This window comes from Acanthochromis polyacanthus, chromosome 3 (genome assembly GCF_021347895.1).
Source record: "Acanthochromis polyacanthus isolate Apoly-LR-REF ecotype Palm Island chromosome 3, KAUST_Apoly_ChrSc, whole genome shotgun sequence".
In the NCBI taxonomy this organism is placed as follows: domain Eukaryota; kingdom Metazoa; phylum Chordata; class Actinopteri; family Pomacentridae; genus Acanthochromis; species Acanthochromis polyacanthus.
Genome location: NC_067115.1, coordinates 34,921,894 through 34,939,227, shown reverse-complemented (window position 1 = coordinate 34,939,227; position 17,334 = coordinate 34,921,894). Strand labels below are relative to the sequence as shown.

General features: G+C 41.7%; 1 protein-coding gene across 6 annotated transcripts in view; it reads right to left on the bottom strand.

Annotated features, from left to right (window-relative positions):
* Positions 1-51: 51 nt before the first annotated feature.
* Positions 52-17,334, bottom strand: part of pcm1 (pericentriolar material 1) — a 31,040-nt gene continuing 13,757 nt past the window's right edge. For 5 of the 6 annotated variants that reach the window (XM_022205765.2, XM_051945741.1, XM_051945738.1 and 2 more), the window contains exons 19-40: positions 17,010-17,268; positions 16,744-16,889; positions 16,429-16,652; positions 15,733-15,913; positions 15,331-15,635; positions 14,973-15,134; positions 14,686-14,742; positions 14,279-14,451; positions 12,832-12,963; positions 12,045-12,174; positions 11,400-11,567; positions 11,179-11,273; positions 9,971-10,105; positions 9,671-9,877; positions 9,518-9,577; positions 9,276-9,426; positions 4,257-4,405; positions 4,085-4,148; positions 3,782-3,990; positions 1,218-1,310; positions 917-1,040; positions 52-721 (exon numbers count right to left, since the gene is read on the bottom strand). In XM_022205765.2, the coding sequence (XP_022061457.2) occupies positions 696-721; positions 917-1,040; positions 1,218-1,310; positions 3,782-3,990; positions 4,085-4,148; positions 4,257-4,405; positions 9,276-9,426; positions 9,518-9,577; positions 9,671-9,877; positions 9,971-10,105; positions 11,179-11,273; positions 11,400-11,567; positions 12,045-12,174; positions 12,832-12,963; positions 14,279-14,451; positions 14,686-14,742; positions 14,973-15,134; positions 15,331-15,635; positions 15,733-15,913; positions 16,429-16,652; positions 16,744-16,889; positions 17,010-17,268 (3,250 nt within the window). In that variant the 3' untranslated portion in view covers positions 52-695. The remainder of the gene's footprint in view (positions 722-916; positions 1,041-1,217; positions 1,311-3,781; positions 3,991-4,084; positions 4,149-4,256; positions 4,406-9,275; positions 9,427-9,517; positions 9,578-9,670; positions 9,878-9,970; positions 10,106-11,178; positions 11,274-11,399; positions 11,568-12,044; positions 12,175-12,831; positions 12,964-14,278; positions 14,452-14,685; positions 14,743-14,972; positions 15,135-15,330; positions 15,636-15,732; positions 15,914-16,428; positions 16,653-16,743; positions 16,890-17,009; positions 17,269-17,334) is intronic. The other variant, XM_022205766.2, reaches the window with a different exon arrangement.

Below are 17,334 nucleotides of genomic sequence, written 5' to 3'. Positions count from 1 at the left end.
TGTAGAATTTTAGATAACACACTGGAAAAGTAAACCATTAGTGAGACGATGTAACTGTCACATTTGAAAGCATTTTATTAATTAAAAGTCATTAGTGTAGTCAACATTTTAATTACATGAAAATCATGGAAGACTAACCATTAACAGAACAAAACCATATATAAAGATATGTCTGAAGGGATAAAAGCTACGTCTGGTGGAGAGGAAAGTGTTCAAGCAGGAAAGCGATTAGATGAACTCATTCATTTTATCCTACTGTAATTAAGAATCAACTGCAGAAAAGATGAGCTGTACAACAAGAAGGCCAGGTCAAGACAAATAAAACAAGAAATAACTCGTGAAGCTGATCCCAGAACCAAGAAGAAAAAGCAACTAAGGCGGATCTGAACAAGAGTTTCGGTGCTCTACAGATTCAAACAGAGGCTTAACTGTATGATCAGCAGCATAGATAACCCCCCCCCGATTATTCAGAAATCACACTGAACATTCAGGAATAAAAGGAACTAAAAGTGTTGATTATGTGTGGAATCTGTTGTGTGTGAAGGATAGAGTCACACAGAGCTTATTTGCGACTAATATTATGAAACTTTGCTCCTTTTAAACTAACAGATAAACAATCGAACATCCAGAACAGATTCCGGGTGTAAGTACAGCGTCGCTAAAAACAGCCGACTTCGGGACGGCCGTATAATCCGTTACACATTCTGAGCACCGACGGTTTCTGAAAAAGAAAACAAAGCACACCATTTACTCCGACAAAGCCGAGCTATTTGTTTCTGCGCAGACAGACTGGCTGTTTAGGCCTGCATGGATGTAGACATGGGAACAAGAGACGGCGGCTCTGCCTTTGTAAGGGCTGCTTGTCAGTTAAGATTACGCTTTTGTTTGTGTAGATGTCAAGGATTGTAATCTGTACCTGGTTCCTTCAGCGCCTGAGCGTTCCCCACCAGCCCCGTCAGCAATTCGGTGTTCCCGTTGAGGATCTCTACAGACAGGTTGTTATTCTGCTGCTCCTCCACAATCCTCTTCTGAAGCTCCTCCTGGTGTTGCAGCACACAGCGTATTATTAGAAAAAATGTCTTTTCACAGGGATCTGGCACAGCGTCTTCCCTTTCTAGGTTGTTCAAAATGCCTGTTCTAACTACACATTACTCCGGCAGGAAAAAAAACGAACAAAAACACAGACGCTACTTGTTCATTTGTCGGCTGTTACACACCTCACACATGACTGTGAGCTGCAGCGGTAAGTCGTCCACCTTCACAAAATCTTCCTCGTCTGACTTTTGGCTCGTGTTGCCCGATCCCACCTCCTGTGTGAACAGCATTGATAAAATGTTTGAACTCAGCATAAATAAGATGAGCACAAATATCCTGATAATGCAGCACCTTTTGTCAGCTTCTCTACATATCCAGGACATACAGAGGAACTGTTGTATCAGCGCCATAGAGCATAGATAAGGCAAAGCAAAATAAATAAACTATATAAAAACCAGGGCCACACAGTGTCGTAGTGGTTAGCATTGTCGCCTTGCAGCTAGAAGATCCCTGGTTTGTGTCTCAGCCTGGGATCTTTCTGCATGGAGTTTGCATATTCTACCTGTACATGTGTGGCTTTTCTCCGGGTTCTCCGGCTTCCTCCCACAGTCCAAAAATATGCTGAGGTTAACTGGTGATTCTAAATTGTCTGAAGGTGTGAATGCAAGTGTGATTGTTTGTCTCTATATGTAGCTCTGTGACAGACTGGTGACCTGCCCAGGCTGTTCCCTGAATCTGCTGGGATGGACTCCAGCCCCCCGCGGCCCTGATGAGGATTTAGTGGTGTATAGAGAATGGATGGATATAAAAATCTGTATCTTGTGTCACTACACGCACATGTCTGTAGACGTAAAGCACACAAACACATTCCAAAGCAGCGGTCTCCAACCTTTTTTTGCGCCACGAACTCAATTCAAGCGAGACAATGTTCTACGGACCGGTCATCGCGCACACAAAAAAACAAGAAAGGCACTCAGAGAGAGCAGCACTCCAAGGCTGCTCCGTCATTGTACAACTTCTGACGGATGAAATCTTTAATAGAAAATGACCTTGTGCTGAGCACAGGTGTGTGTTATGCATGTGTATGTTATGTATGGATACTAATATGCGTGACCTAAATATGTAGCGGACAACAGGAATTGATGGGACTCAGAAACACCCCCACAATTTAATCAACTGTTGCTTGTATCATTTCTGATGGATCAGTCCTGATATGTCTGCAGCGGTTGATTTGTAGTAGGATCACAATCATGTGATCTTCAGCAGGCAGCTGACATAGTGTTCACTTGTTGTCATGGTTACAGTGACTCTGTGCTGGTATCTCGCAATGATACAGAAATCTTTAACCTTATCCGTGTATCTAGACCAGGGGTCGGCAACCCGCGGCTCCGGAGCCGCATGCGGCTCTTTCAGCCCTCTGTTGTGGCTCTCTGTAACTTTGGAAAATAAATTGTTCTGCCTTTCAGGCGCGTTTCAATGCATTTTAATATAGAGAGTTTTATTGTGAAATTACCACTCTTATTTTGACGTGTCACTTCACCGGATGTGCTGCTGGGGTTTTCCCCTGGCTGGGACATGAGAGCGCAAGGTTGATGCGGAGGAGATGGAGAAGCAACGCCTGTAGTTTCACATCGTTTTGTACTCAAGAATGGCAAGCCTGTATATTAAAGCTCCACTCCAAGAAAGACACGTCTTGTCTTTGAGTCAAAAGTACTCATGGTAGGGTAATACACGTTACACGCAAGAACACGGCAGCAGATCAGAGAGTCAGAGGAGTGACGTCTTGGAAAACAGGGCAGCGACTTACCGGAGAAAAGTTATTAGCTTAAGATAAATAGATAAATAGATTTTACAAGTCAAATAGACATTCGCAAAATATTGATTTCCAGCTAACATTATGTAACATTTGAGGTCCAGGAGCAAAAATGACATTAACCAGGTCAGATAAATATTAGTGGAAGGACACAATTTAAAAAATGAATCTAATTAGAGGCTTTGTAATTAATTAATCAGGACTGATTAACAAGGGCATAGAAGTAAAAAAAAAGCGATATATGCAGTGTTGTCTTCATTTTAAATGCCAAAAGGATTTTGCGGCTCCCGGTGTTTTCTTTTCTGTGGGAAACGGGTCGAAATGGCTCTTTGAGTGTTAAAGGTTGCCGACCCCTGATCTAGACTATAAGCCACATCACTGCCAAAATCTAATCAGGTGGTCCTTGTGTCATTTCTGACCTTCCCTGAAAATTTCATTCCACTATTATTCCATTTTTGAGTATTGTTGCTAACAAACAAACTTACACCAATTGTCACATAACTCCACTGCGTTCCTTGGCAAAGTAGTCAAGGTCTTTTTTTTTTTTTAACGAGTCTTGTAGTACTGTATTTGTAGTCCTAAACAAATAAAATGACTCATTATTCCTAAATATTTATTTACTCGTAGTTTCTTCTGTGCCAGCACTGAGTCTCTTCTCTTTGAAAAGAAGCTCTCCAGAGATGTTTGTCTTTCATTAATTTTGGCAGATTGACGGGTTCATTGAACATCAAGTGCGAGAAACAGGCACAGACGGAAGTGATGGGAAGACGATGTAGTCATTTTTTAAAATAAAAAACTCTGCAGACTAGGCCAGAAATAAAATAAACGGATTTTATTCTCTCTGTGGCCCGGTGGTTGGAGACCACTGTTCTAAAGCTCACATTTCCTGTCACTAAACACGCTGCCATCTTAACAATGAACCTTCACACTTACATCTACGCAGATCATGACGGGTGAGTCGGTGTCGGGGCTGCTACTGGCTGTCGGCTCCTTGGGGACGTCCTGATCGTGGCAGGCAGCAGAGTTTTCGTCTAAGGCAGCAGCTTCCCCGACTTTACCGTCCTCTTCCTCGGGGCTCTGGCACTCCACCCTACTGGGCTCCTCTACTGTGGCATCCACAGCTCCAACTGACTTGCTGGTTTCTGTAAAACAAAGACATTTGGAACAAAAGATTAGAGACAAATAAGCCGTCGGATTGTTGGAAGTTTCTCATTAAAAATATCCAGAAGGCCTCACCATCGTTATTCTGTGGACTCCTCTGGTCAGTTTGTATCTCCAGGCTTTCACCAGCTGTTGTCCCCTGCAGCAAAACCCAATTATGTGAGTCAGACTGAGAAGAAGGTGTTCAATAATGTAAGCTAAGACCGCTGCATGGACAAACATCTCTGTGGCTGGCTGTGGCTCTGACCTCCTGCTCCGTCTGTCCGTCAGCAGAAGCCTGCAACGATGTTTGGACATCTACAGGTCCAGCTTCAAACTCTTCTATTTCCTCCTCCTCGTTCTCGTCCTCTCCACTGCCGTAGTTTGTCAGGGCCTGAGTCTCTGCTTTGGAAAGACCTGAAAAGAAACAAGAATAATTAAAGCCGGAAGTGGCGTCAAAAGGCCCTCGCCGGCCACCGACCTGACCGGCCCCGTTTTTTTCTGGCGAGCGTACATCAAAATTTCACCAAAATATTTACAAATGTGCAAACAGCAGCAAACAGGAGCCATGCTCATTCATTGCTGCATTATGACAATATGTGACATGTAGGCCATCGCCACGGCAACACTGTCCAAATACTGCATGGATACCATTGACGTTTTTGACCTGCATATGTGTCAGAATTTATATATCAAATTTGGGACGTTTCCATGGTAACAGGTAAATTTAATATAATGGGAGATTTTTCACTTGGGCCCATAGAATAACATGGGGAACTTCAGCCGTCGTCACGGCAACACCGTTAAAATTACAACACAGTTACCATTTGCTTTTTTGATCGGGACCACATGAAGAAATAGTCACCCAAATTTCATTCATTTTTGACAAACTAATAATTTTACTCCCCATACAGATTTTATTTTGATTCTGTAGGGGGCGCTGTAATGCCGATTGTCAAAATTTCACTGTCAATGTGTCCAGGTAGGAAGGGTCAATAAGTGTTTAAAATTTGGTTTGGATTGGAGTCGTTATGTGCAAATGGCAGCCATTTATCACCCGCAAAAAACGGAAAAATTTGACATCAACTTTGTGGCGTTGCCACGCGGAAACGGTGAAATAAAATTTTACGAATCGGATAACTTTTAATTGTCTACTTGTGTAGATGGTGTCCACCAAATTTCAGCTCATTTGGAGAAGCGCGCGATCAAAACGAACATTTTGTACAAAAGTCCTGGAAAACGCTGACTCCACATTTTAAAAATTTAAATCCCAAATAGCTGCCTTTCTGTTGGTCTGAGGGCGGGGTCATAACAATATTTTTTGTTTGTCCCAACAAAACCCATGAGTGTACCGAATTTGGTGGCTGTACGTCAAAGTTGATGTCGGACCCCCTCCCATTGACGCAATGCATTTTGATTTTTGCAGGTGGCGCTGTAGAGCCAATTTTTAAGTCCCAATATTGAAACACATATTAAGAAATTTTTTTCGCTGGAACTGAATTTTGTGCAAAATTTGGTGAGTTTTCGAGCATGTTTAGGGGTCAAATTCCAGTTTAAAGAGCAGAAGAAGAAAAAGAAAAAAGAAAGAAATTTTTTTGCAAAAACAATATGTGATTTTTTTTTTTGCCCGTATTTCGCCCACATATATATTTTCGGAAAGGTCTCGACAAGCCCGACGCGTCTGTGAGGTGTTTGAGAGTGTGAATGTCTGTGGTCAAGCGCACAGCGCTCGACAAGTCATTTTCGTATGTGAGAGTGTGTGTTTTTGTGTGTGTGTGTGTGTGTGTGTGTGTGTGTGTGTGTGTGTGTGTGTGTGTGTGTGTGTGTGGAAATGTCGGCCCTCCTCAGTGGTTGAGCGCTGTGCGCTCGACTTGTCTTTTTTGTGTATTTGAGTGTCTGAATGTCCGTGGTCGAGCGCACAGCTAGTCGTTGTCTGTGTTGCATAAACAATAGGCCCTTCGCCCTGGGCTGGCCAGGGGCTCAGGCCTAATTAGATACTAAAGTCAGAGAGAACACTGAAACTCTGTCATAGTTTCATGTAAACCAGGAAATAATTAGAAAGTTTGAGGATTTAGAAACCGAAGAAATTCTTAGACATGTTTAAGATTAAGTACTATTTCTAGATCAGATGTGGTGCAGACCAAGTGGTCGGTTTCATTTACTCATTAGAGGCTTCTTTGAGAAATCGACTTGCAGCTTTTGTTCACAGATTCAGCAATTAACCTGAAATGCTGCCGCCAGGCCGTTAACAGAACAGAGACCACATTACATGCTGCCCTTCACTGGCTACCTGGGAGTTTTACAATTGATTTTATTTTATTTATTTATTTATTTGGACAGGACAGTGCATATTAATGAGCATACAATCTCATAAAGTTTGCACAAGGGTACAGTAAATAAGCCGGATTTAGCACAGGTGCTAATTTCCATCCGTTGTCCTGAACAAAAGAGAAAGACATACAGAATTACAGACGTAAGAGATAGTAAAACAAAGACAATGATGCTAAATGAATTCTGGATGGGTAAACCCCCCCCAAAGTGCTATTCTTTAGTAAAGTGCTTTCTAGGCAGAGCCTGTCATGAAGTACTTACAGTTAAAATGCCTGATTTTCTTTGTACTGTCCCTAAAAACTAACAAAGGTGGAGCTTTCTCAGACAGCTGTAGATAAAGTATTCTAGTTTGGACAACATTTTTAATAATTAAGGCATTCTGTGCAAAGGAGGACTTTCTCAATTTTACTTCACAATCATCCCTGGTGGCTGACCATGTATTAGTAATACCATTTCTCCTTTGGATCAAATCCCCTGGGGGCAGTGGGGCCATCCCATTCACAGACTTTTTTATTAAGCAAACACTTTTGAATGATTTGAAAACCTCAAGGCTTAGGAATCGATACTTCTTTAAGATTGCACAATGATGGGATGACTGTGGCTTTTTGTCAAACACCTTGACGGCTTTTTTTATAAAGCGGTTCAATAGGTTTTAGAGCAGTGATGCTAGCAAATGACCAGGTTGAGAAGCAGTACTCGATGTGAGACAGGATCATGCAGTGGAGGTAGCATTTAGTGGTTTCTGTTTTAATGAAAAGCCAAATTTGTTTAAAATTTTCAAAGTAAAATTTTAATATACTGGTAACCTTTTTGATGCATTTTTTTTTTTAAATTGAGGTTGGAGTCCAACACAGCCCCAAGGCACATGAAGTGAGCTACTATCTCCAGTTCTTTCCCACCAAAAAACAGAGGCTCTGCTTTGTGTCACTGGCCGCTTGGTGAGCCTCACACAGTCAGAGTTTTCAGTAAAATGCTTCACAGCTTTTTTGGTGTTAAGAAAGAGACAGTTCAGTCTTAGCCAGTCTTGTATCTTGGATTAGGCCTTTTAAGACTGCACTGCTTGTTTTTAAAAGGCTCCTGCCTACATCCAGGAAACGCTAATTCCTCATGGATCCACCGGCAGGACCCTTCTGATGGTTCATAAATCCCCCAAGCTGGGAATGTCAAACTTAGTGTCCTCGTTAAAATCTCTTCTTAAAACTCGTTTTTGCCGTTTGGCCTTTTCTTAACTGCTGCTTTTATTTCTATGATTTCACAGTGTTTTTGTGGGATGGTACTGTTTTTTTATTATTATTTTTACTGTTTTATACTAGCACTTTGTAACTGTATGTTTTGAAATTTGCTACACAAACAGTTCTTATTATTACTACTCTAAATATGGCTAAGACTGTCTGGCTAATACTGCTTACTGAGTAGCACTGTAATAGTGGGAAAATGTGGCATCGGGACAAAGTGAAAGACGTGTCAGAAGTCAGATTTTTATTCTAATCACAGGGGCTTTCTTGGTGTCAAATCATGGCTGGACTGAAGGTTTCTAAGGGGGCGGTCAGCAAAAAGCAGAAATCAGCAAAAGTCCTGTCAAAAGAAGGCCGTCTAGTGGTGGCCTCAGAGGAAGAGTAGTGCCTCTAAATCGCCTCTCAAGAGGGAAAGCGTGGCCAAATGCTTGGAGTCATACCGGTATTTTACAATGGATGTGTTATTTACAAAAAAAAAAAAAAAAATCCAGTTAAAGATTTGAGGCAGTAACAGAAACAGACAGGAGAGAGAATGATACTGCAGCGTGTTAAAGCCACAGTGAAACCTAGCGGCAGGAATATTTAAGTGGTTTTCCTATTATCAACAGAGTGATCATAGTTTTGGATTTTTTTTTATTTTGAAAGCTACATTTTTGGCCTTTTTGGCTTTACTGTATAGGACAGTGGACAGAGACAGGAAACGTGGGTAGAAGACGAACCGATGACTGCTGTGTCGGGATTACAGCCTGTTTATGGGTCGCCCGCTCAACCAGCTGGGCTATCTGGGCGCCTGACAGTTTTGTAGTTTTCATTAGTTATTATTTTGTTTAAAATTTTTGTTTTAGGACTGCACAGTAGATCGGGGGTTAGCACTGTCGCCTTGCAGCAAGAAGATCCCTGGTATCCCGGCATTTCGAGGATCTTTCTGCACAGTTTGCATGTTCTCCCCGTGCATGATGGGTTTTCTCTGGCTTCTTCAGCTTCCTCCCACAGTCCAAAAATACGCTGAGGTTAATTGGTGACTCAAATTGTCCATAGGTGTGACTGTTTGTCTGTATATGTAGACCTGTCCAATGTGCCCCCTGATTTCACCCTAAGTCAGCTGGGATAGACTCCAGCTCCTCCGCGACCCCAATGGTGATAAAGCGGTGTATAGATGATAGATGCTGACTTTCAGTTAGGTATTATTTATTAAAATGTTAGGATTTTTTAAATACTATTAAAATATGGGGAGCATTTGTTAGAGTTCAGAACAGGTTTTACAACGCTTTCTGAAGACAACTGATTTGTCCTATAAACATCCCAGTCTGGATGAACAGGCACTTGATGTGTTCTCATGCTTTCTGACAAATTTGACCAAACTGACAAAAATGAAAACTAAAAGACATTTCCTGTATATTTATGTTTTAGTCCATTCTGTAAGTACACAATATCATTTCAGTCATTTTTCTGAAGTGCGGTTTTATTTCAGTTAGCTAAAGGGCACTTAAAGACGTAGAATGCCAAACATTCTTGACATCGTAAGAAGCTCTTTGGAACATTTTCTCATCACTTTGAACATCACTTTGTGGAGTCGACACAGCTTGAGTGCTGCTGTCATTAAAGTAAATGGAGGGCATAACAAAATATGTTTTACTGCTTTTTGTCTGACATTAACTGCTGCATAAACGCTATTCATGCAGCCTCCTTTAGTTATTTATTTTTTTACAATTTCCACTTACTGATTGACAAAGGCACTCCCTGTCCATCACCTTCATCCTCATCCTCTTCTTCAGCCTCTGAAGCTTCACTGCTCCTGTTGTTCTTCATCTCTGTCTGTAGGTAAAGTTCCTGGAGAGTTGAAGCACCTTCTTTCTCAGTCTCACCTTGGTCCTGGAAGTAAACGGGAGACGTAAATGTAACACAGTTTAAAGGTGTAGTACCTGGTATGGATGATTTAATTATCAGTATTAAAATGACCTACTTTGTCTTCATCTGTGTATGCTGGAGAAACAGCTTTATCACCACCACTTGCTGCATTCTCCTAATTGGAAGAATTAATTAATACAAAATTCCAGTTGGTCTCGTTTAAATAAATGTACTACAAAGGCAAAAAGTGGCAAAACAATGAACTAACCTTGAGAGTGTATTTGGCTTTACTTGGCTGCTCAGCCCTCCTTTTATTTTTGTGTTTGGCTGCCAAAGCCATGCTGCTGCTGCTGCTGTCCAAATCCTGCATGAGCCTGAAGAAGGCCAGCTCATTGAAGAGGATTTCTGAAATCTCCACGAGAAGGTCTTCCCCACAGTCCTTGAGTGTGCGGCCCACAAATTTACTGAGAGAGTCCTGGACCGAAAAGACACAGTGGAATAACAGAGAGGCGATTTTTATGCATAGAAATGTACATGCAGTATTTCAGGAACCTGGCATTGGTCGTACCTGCAGTATGCCCCCCAGCTGTCTGTGGAAAAAGTGCACAAACTCTTTGCTCTCATCATTTTGCTGGGTGAGAGTGAGGACCATGCGCCGCACAGACGTCAGCAGCTGAAGGGAACAAACTTCATCCATATTTTCCTACAAAAAAAGAAAAGAACAATAAAGATTGATTTAATTCCTTTTTTAATCGTAATGAAAGGAGTTAAATCAATCTTTAACTCTTTCCATAAGTTCACATTCACTCTGCTGCATCCTGCAAAACACAACCTCATTTCAGTGTAGAATTTTAAAGGTAAAAAAATCATTAATATTCATGTTGAATTTCAAGCCATTGCAGCCACTTTTTATTTAATAGTTCAATTTAGGGCTGAAGCAATTCCTAGAGTTATTCAGGTAATTCGATTACTAAAAATCCTGGAGGTAAAATTCTCTGAATCGAGGCTTCGTTAAATCCACTACATACTAGACCGCAGGTCACTAAATGGTGGACTACTGTCCAAGTCTGGACACAGACGTCTTCTGATATAGACCAGGACCTAAATAAATAACATTTAACGGGACGCTTCCATTTTAACTGGTGCAGCTTTTCTCGTGTTTACAGCATATGGCATAACTACGAAGACAGTTTGACAGTCAGGCTGTATTTGTGTGAGTAGGTTCAACAAAAACTAAAAGACTCCCCCTGTACTACACTATATATGTACAATACACCTGTACTATACTATACATGTACAATACTCCTGTACTATACTATATATGTACAATACTCCTGTACTACACTATATATGTACAATACTCCTGTACTATACTATATATGTACAATACTCCTGTACTACACTATATATGTACAATACTCCTGTACTATACTATATATGTACAATACACCTGTACTACACTATACATGTACAATACTCCTGTACTATACTATATATGTACAATACACCGCAGATGTCCGTCTGTGTTATTTTCTGTTGCACAGCGTGCTCACTTCCACTTCTGATGCTGTAACAAGCAAGCCAAGTCCAGAATCCGATTACTTGAGTCGATTAATCATCACAATAATCGATAGAATACTTGATTACTAAAACAATCAATAGCTGCAGCCCTAGTTCAATTCAAGCATACAGAAATTGTGTACTTTAAAAAACATTGTCAGCTGACACACAGCGACCTACAATCCACTATAAAGCTCCCTATGTTGGTCATCCTACCTTGAGGAAGGGAATGACTTCTGTCATGATGGCTTTGATCTGGCGATCCAGCTGCTGGGTGTCAATCTGAGGGCAGTGCACATCCCCAGCTGCACCTGCTCACACATAAGCAACACGGTCACTGTGTACAGAAATCTATTCAGTCTTTTTAAACAGCCTAACGAAAGACCACAATTGTGCTACAGGTGTTTGCACACGGGAAAGGTCATGTGATTGGGTACCTTCCACTGGTTCAGCAGGGTTAGCAGAAGGACGTTCAGCATTTGAGACCTCAGAGCAGCCCGCGCCTGCAGTGCTGGTGTTGCAGGGGTTAAACTCAGCTTTAAGCTTCATGCGCTCATACTCCCTAATCCTGGCCAGAGCTTTGTCTAAATGAATCACCGTGTTGCCTGTCAGAGCAGCACAGAAAGGAGAGCAAGGAGACACAAATGGGAAACGAAAAGTTCAAAACCACTGAAGCGAGAGAAAAGGGAAGAGTGTAATGGATATTAATGCCCATGGAGCCAGGTTTACACTACAGGATCAAACACTGTATGATGGCCTCACTCTTAATCTATAATACCAAAGTTCCACAAATCTGAGAGTCATTACTTTCTATTGCTTCTTCTGAAAGGTAATATTTTTACTTTGGACATGTGGTATTGATCCTGAGGTATAAACTGGCTCGTTTACCAAGACAAGCCCTGAAGAGCCCTGCTGAAAAAAAGTAGGAAAAGGTACCACATTTGGTGTAGAGAAAAGGCAAAAAGCGAAGCATTTCAGTTGTATACTGGAGTGTGAACAAAGCTTTTCTAGATAGGTTACGTTTTAGAAGCTTTAACCCCTTGTTGTTCAAAATTAAATGGTTAATACACAGAGAACCATACCCAGGTCATCATTAGCAAAAGGTTCCAGGTTGGATGACGTTGACATGGTGCTGTCATTGTCCACAGATTCTTCATCATCCCTGGTCTTCATCATGCCCTGTGACAGCCTCAAGTTCTTCTCCACCACCTCCTGAAAAAGATCAGCAATCCAGTCTGAGGCGCACACACAAACATCTTACATTCGCCCCCGGCAGTCCTGATTGTAAGAGAATAGATGATTCAACGCAGATCCAGTTGTTAAGCAGCCGTAACCAACCGTGGCTTCCCTTGTCATTCTCCTAACATGGAAAATTAGACATTTCACCCATCATTCTTGAACAAAGGCATTATTTAGACAGACAAAAGGCCTGGCTCCCAATTAGCACAACTCTGGGGACCTTGGAGCAGAACAAAGAACACATGTCTGATCTGGCAAAAGAGACGTGGAGAGATGAGGGTCATTTTTTTTATACAGACAAGCTTCTGAAGCCGTGCTGTCAAGTTAAATTCAAAGACAATGAAGATGGGGGAGGGAAAATTAAAATCGGAAAATAAAGAGACACGGAAGGATGAAAAGAGACAAGACGAGGAGGGATGAAAGGAGACATGGGTGAGAGAGAAACTAATGAAAGATGCATTGAAACGTAGAAAAGGAAGCACATAAAAAAAGCGTAGGTGGGAAGGACGACAATGAGGATTGAGACAAAGACTTCAGAGCAAACGCTTCAACATAAAGACCAAAAGTCACACTAAATGAGAGTAGAGGTTGTGGGGATGGGATGCTGGGAAACAATAATGTGTCTCTTACTGCATCACTGGTGGTCAGACTCTCGCTGGGGGTGAGCTCAGACTGAGAACCTGCAGCCCAAACCACAGGACCGAGAGGAGGCAACTGGTCTTCTGCCGCACTCTTCTCTGTCAGGTGCCTGGTTAGTATGTCCTGTAGGAAATATCGAGAGAGAGTGTGGTAAGTACGAGATGAAGTGTTAAAGGGAATATTCCATTTGTAACGCAGGCCATTCAGAGATTATTGTAGCTGGAATTTTTCTGACAACTTCAGACGACATCATATTAATGAAGACACACTTTAGATAAATCCAGAAAAACACATTAAATTCAAATAATTCCTGTCAATGCTACATTATTTCCAAAGTTAACAATTTAACAAGAAAATTGACTAACCACAACATAACAAATACTCTAAAGATTAAAATAGTTAGAGCATACAGAAACCAAAATCTAATGATTAAACAAGAAAAGCACTCAGAGAGCGCAGTACTCCTCCAAGTCTGTTCATTCTCCAATATGGCGCTGTCAGAAAGGGAGCATTTGTTTATTAGTTATTGATGATCAGAAATCCCGGCAACATAGAATGTGGCCATTTAGTACAGATGTGCCAACAAACACAATGACCTAACACTGAGCACAGGCATGTGTTAGGCATGTGTATGCTATGTACGGATACAGAATCGTGTGACCCAAATATGTAGCAGGGGGCGGGAACTGATTGGACTCAGAAACTCCCCCACAATTTAATCAGTTGTTCCTTGTATCATTTCCAACAGATAAGTTCCGATAAGTCTGCAGCGGTGGATTTGTAGCAGGATCACAATCAGGTGATCGTCAGCAGGCAGCTGTTGTAGCGTTCACTTGTTGTCATAGTAACAGTGATGCCATGCCGCTATCTTGCAGTGATACAGAAATCTTTAACAAATCTGTGGATACAGACTATAAGCCGCATGACTGCCAAAATCTATTGAGGCAGTCTTTGTTTCATTTCTGCCCTTCCCTGAAAATTACATCCAAATCCGTTGATCTGTTTTAGAGAAATGTTGCACACAAATGGAACAATAGACAGACAAACGTATGCCGATCATCACATAATTCTGCCACGTTTCATGGCAGAGTAAAAAGCTGGAATGAAGGTGGACACTCGCGTTTTCTCAATCAATAGTGCCCACCAACCACATTAGTACCATTTCAAAGTTCCCCCTTTCCTCTTTCTGTCTCTCACTGTCTTTTACAGGTGTGTTTTGCTCAGAAAGCACACACATTTGTACCAAACCCTCTCGAGTTTCTTTAACATGAAGGTTTGAAATGATCAAGGCAGCCTGTCAGACCAGCCTATATTCTCTTTAGGGGTAGAGCACAGGACAACAAATCAGCCTGATTATCCTGTAATCAAGGCCAGCATTAAGAAAAGTTTTACTAGATTTTAGCAGCAGTTGAACCTTTACACAAACTTTTACACTTACTTGTAAGGAATACAGTGCCCTTTGGCGCAAGTAGTCAGTGTTGAGCAGCTGCAGTTCGTGGAAAAGTTCAATGAGAAAGTGGGGTCGGGACTCGTTCTGGGATATCAAAGTAGCCACCTCAGAGTAGATGGTCTCCCTCAGAGCCTCGAACAGCGAGAACTCACTGCTTGCATCTGAAAATTCAAGATTTTGCAAGATGAATTTTGGACACATATTTGCATATTACATGCACTAACAATGTAAGTAAAAGCAGCTGTTTTCAGAGGCAAAAGGCTCTGCCTGCACACAAATTTGGAAGTTTTGGTTTAGGTTAAGTTAAAAAACAGACAAAAAAGGAAAAACTCATGCATTGCAATGTTAGATGATATATGAACCAAATGATGGTCAAGGTTGCATGGTGACTTTACCTGGTGCTTCTGTGCATGCAATTCTGTTAGAGAGGAAGGGTGTTCTCCAAGCATAGGCTGTGAGTAGGATAAATAGTGGCAACAAAGTAAATTAATCCAAAATTAAAATTAAACCTGTGGTCATGAAAAATGTGTTTAAAAAAAGAAAACTACCAAAAAGATGTTACAATTATAGAAAGAAAATCTGCTGTAAAATAATGTGGGAAATGAATCAAACATCTGTGAATAATAAACAAAACACACAGAGCTACGAGGGGAAAGGGATGGGTGTAAACTAGGAGCCATACCAGAGGAGAGGTCATTGCGTTTGTTCCCAAGCTTCATCTTGCTGTCTAGTTTTTCTTGAGTAAACTTGTCCAACAGACTCCGATTCTGATCCTTCTGATGAGACAGGGCTGCCCTCTCCTGGGCAAAGTCTGTAGTGCTGCTAACACTGTCGCTCTCATGGCCTGATGAAGACACCAAAGATGAACACATGAGCACTACTAATACTTCTCTAGGAAATACAAAAAAGTACATCAAAATGAACCAATACATTGCAATACAATAGCAATGCCACAAATATTACATTTGAGGAGCCTGGTATGTTTTTTTTTTTTTTTTAATTTTCAGACTGTCAGAGGAGTTTTGATTCCATTTTAATACCTTCACTGTTCTTGCTGTGCCCTTTGCTCCTCCTGCGTCGGCTTTTGGGAGTCTTGCTTCGGGAGGCCAGGTTGGCTTGGGCAGAGGCCTTGCGCCCAGCCATAAAAGTCTTTGTGATGGTAGTGGGATCAGCGGGGTCAGGCATGCTGCTGAAGCTTCCCTGCGATGCCTTCTCAAAGTCTTGAGGTCGCAAGTGGCGGTTGAGGAAAGTGGGGGAGGAAGGAGGAGACTCCTGAGGCTCCGTTTTAGACGGGTGATGCCGGGCGGTATTGTTTGTGTACGAGGTATTAAGACAGCCAGCCAGGCTAAAGGAGCCACATGAAAAACAAATCCACAAATAACAATATTATTCATTTATTCATGTTAATCAAAACTATTATCAAGCAAATATGAGAGACATACCCTCTTTCTGTGGTGGTATTCAGAGGCGATCGCTGCAGCGGAGGAGGGAAACTCATGTACTCCGTTTTCATTGAAGTGTTGGGATCTAACTGCTGCTTCTGATGTTCAGGAGTCGGCTGACCTGCTGCTCCTTGAGGAAACTCACCCATGGCAGCAGGGAACAGTGGATACAAGTTGAAGCCTTCAGAGTGAAAGAAAAAAAAAACTTAATTAGCTTAAAGTCGCGTTTTAATGTTCCAGAAAGCAATTAAGTCATGAAAATTCAACATTTCACTAAAGCACTACTGTGTCAGCTTAAATGCATTAGTTACTTCACATTCAAATGCACTAGTACCAATAATGGCAACAGCACAATGCCTATGTAGATTAAGTACATAAATAAAATACATTTTCCATGTTTTATACCTCATTTGTGGAACTTTCCTATGTTTTTATTGCAAATAGTCACTATTAAAATTTTTGCCCATAGAAGGACATATATGAGGTCACACTGAGGTGGTCAGAGGCTTTGCAAAATGAACAATTTTGCTTTTTGATACATCATAACCACAAACAGCTTTTAGTTGGTCTAAACATAGAAACAAAAGTAATATGTAGTTTTTTTAAATCTAAGAAATGTTTGGTTTGTCTGTTGCTTCTATTGCACACAACTCTAAATGTGATTTTATCAAGAAATAATAAATATGTATATCATACTGGGAGGGAATGAGGATAAGGCAGCACTTGACAAGTTGTTGGCTGAAGGATTCAGGGTAGAGGAGAGGGGGAGGAAGACACCAGGGGAGGCTGAGGGGCCAGAGCTGGATTGCTGGGAGGAGTCGTTCTTCTGCGTCTGCCAACCTGCTGCTGAAGAGGAAGATGGCTGCTGTTGTTGCTGCTGCTGCTGCTGGCGAAGGAGGTCGTTAAGAACCTGCTTTAGTCTGAAAGAAAAGTGACAACACGTGGAAAATTTAAAAAGATGCACCACAAAGAAACAAAATGGAGTATACTTGTTTAAGCTGTTGCTTTCACCTTTGAACATTGTTCTGCTGCCAAGCCAGCTGAGTGTAGCACTGGTTGAGCTGGTGCATGACCAGGTGGACCTGCGGTGATGATAGGTTGTTGGGTAACATGCTGTACTGGCCTGTAAGTAGAGTCTGCAGCATGTATGATAGTGTCTGTGGAAACAGGGAAGAGGTACAAAGAATGTGTTTCCTTAATAAGAGAAGGCAATACGGACCAAACCAAATGCTGGATGGAAAGTGATCACGAAGGTCGTTCAGTGTGTGGGCACTCACCTGCTGGTCCTGCATGAGTGTCTGACACATGCTGGTACTGAAGTCCAACTGTCGCTGTAGCTGGCTGAACTGTTCCTGCCACTGGCATGAGCCCTCAGCAAAGGAGAGCTCTGAGGCCCAGCGCAGGTTCTCCTGTCGCCGTGTACCTCCATGCTGGTTTGCAGACTGGTTCAAACATCTGGACTGCTGCTTGGTCTTAGTCATGTTATGAAGATGCACACTAGCTTCACCTGAAAAGGCAGCTGGAGGCTTCAGATTGCTGGAGAGAGATAAAGAAGCAAATACATTCAGAAAAACAGATTTCAGATATCAGCACTGGACAGTT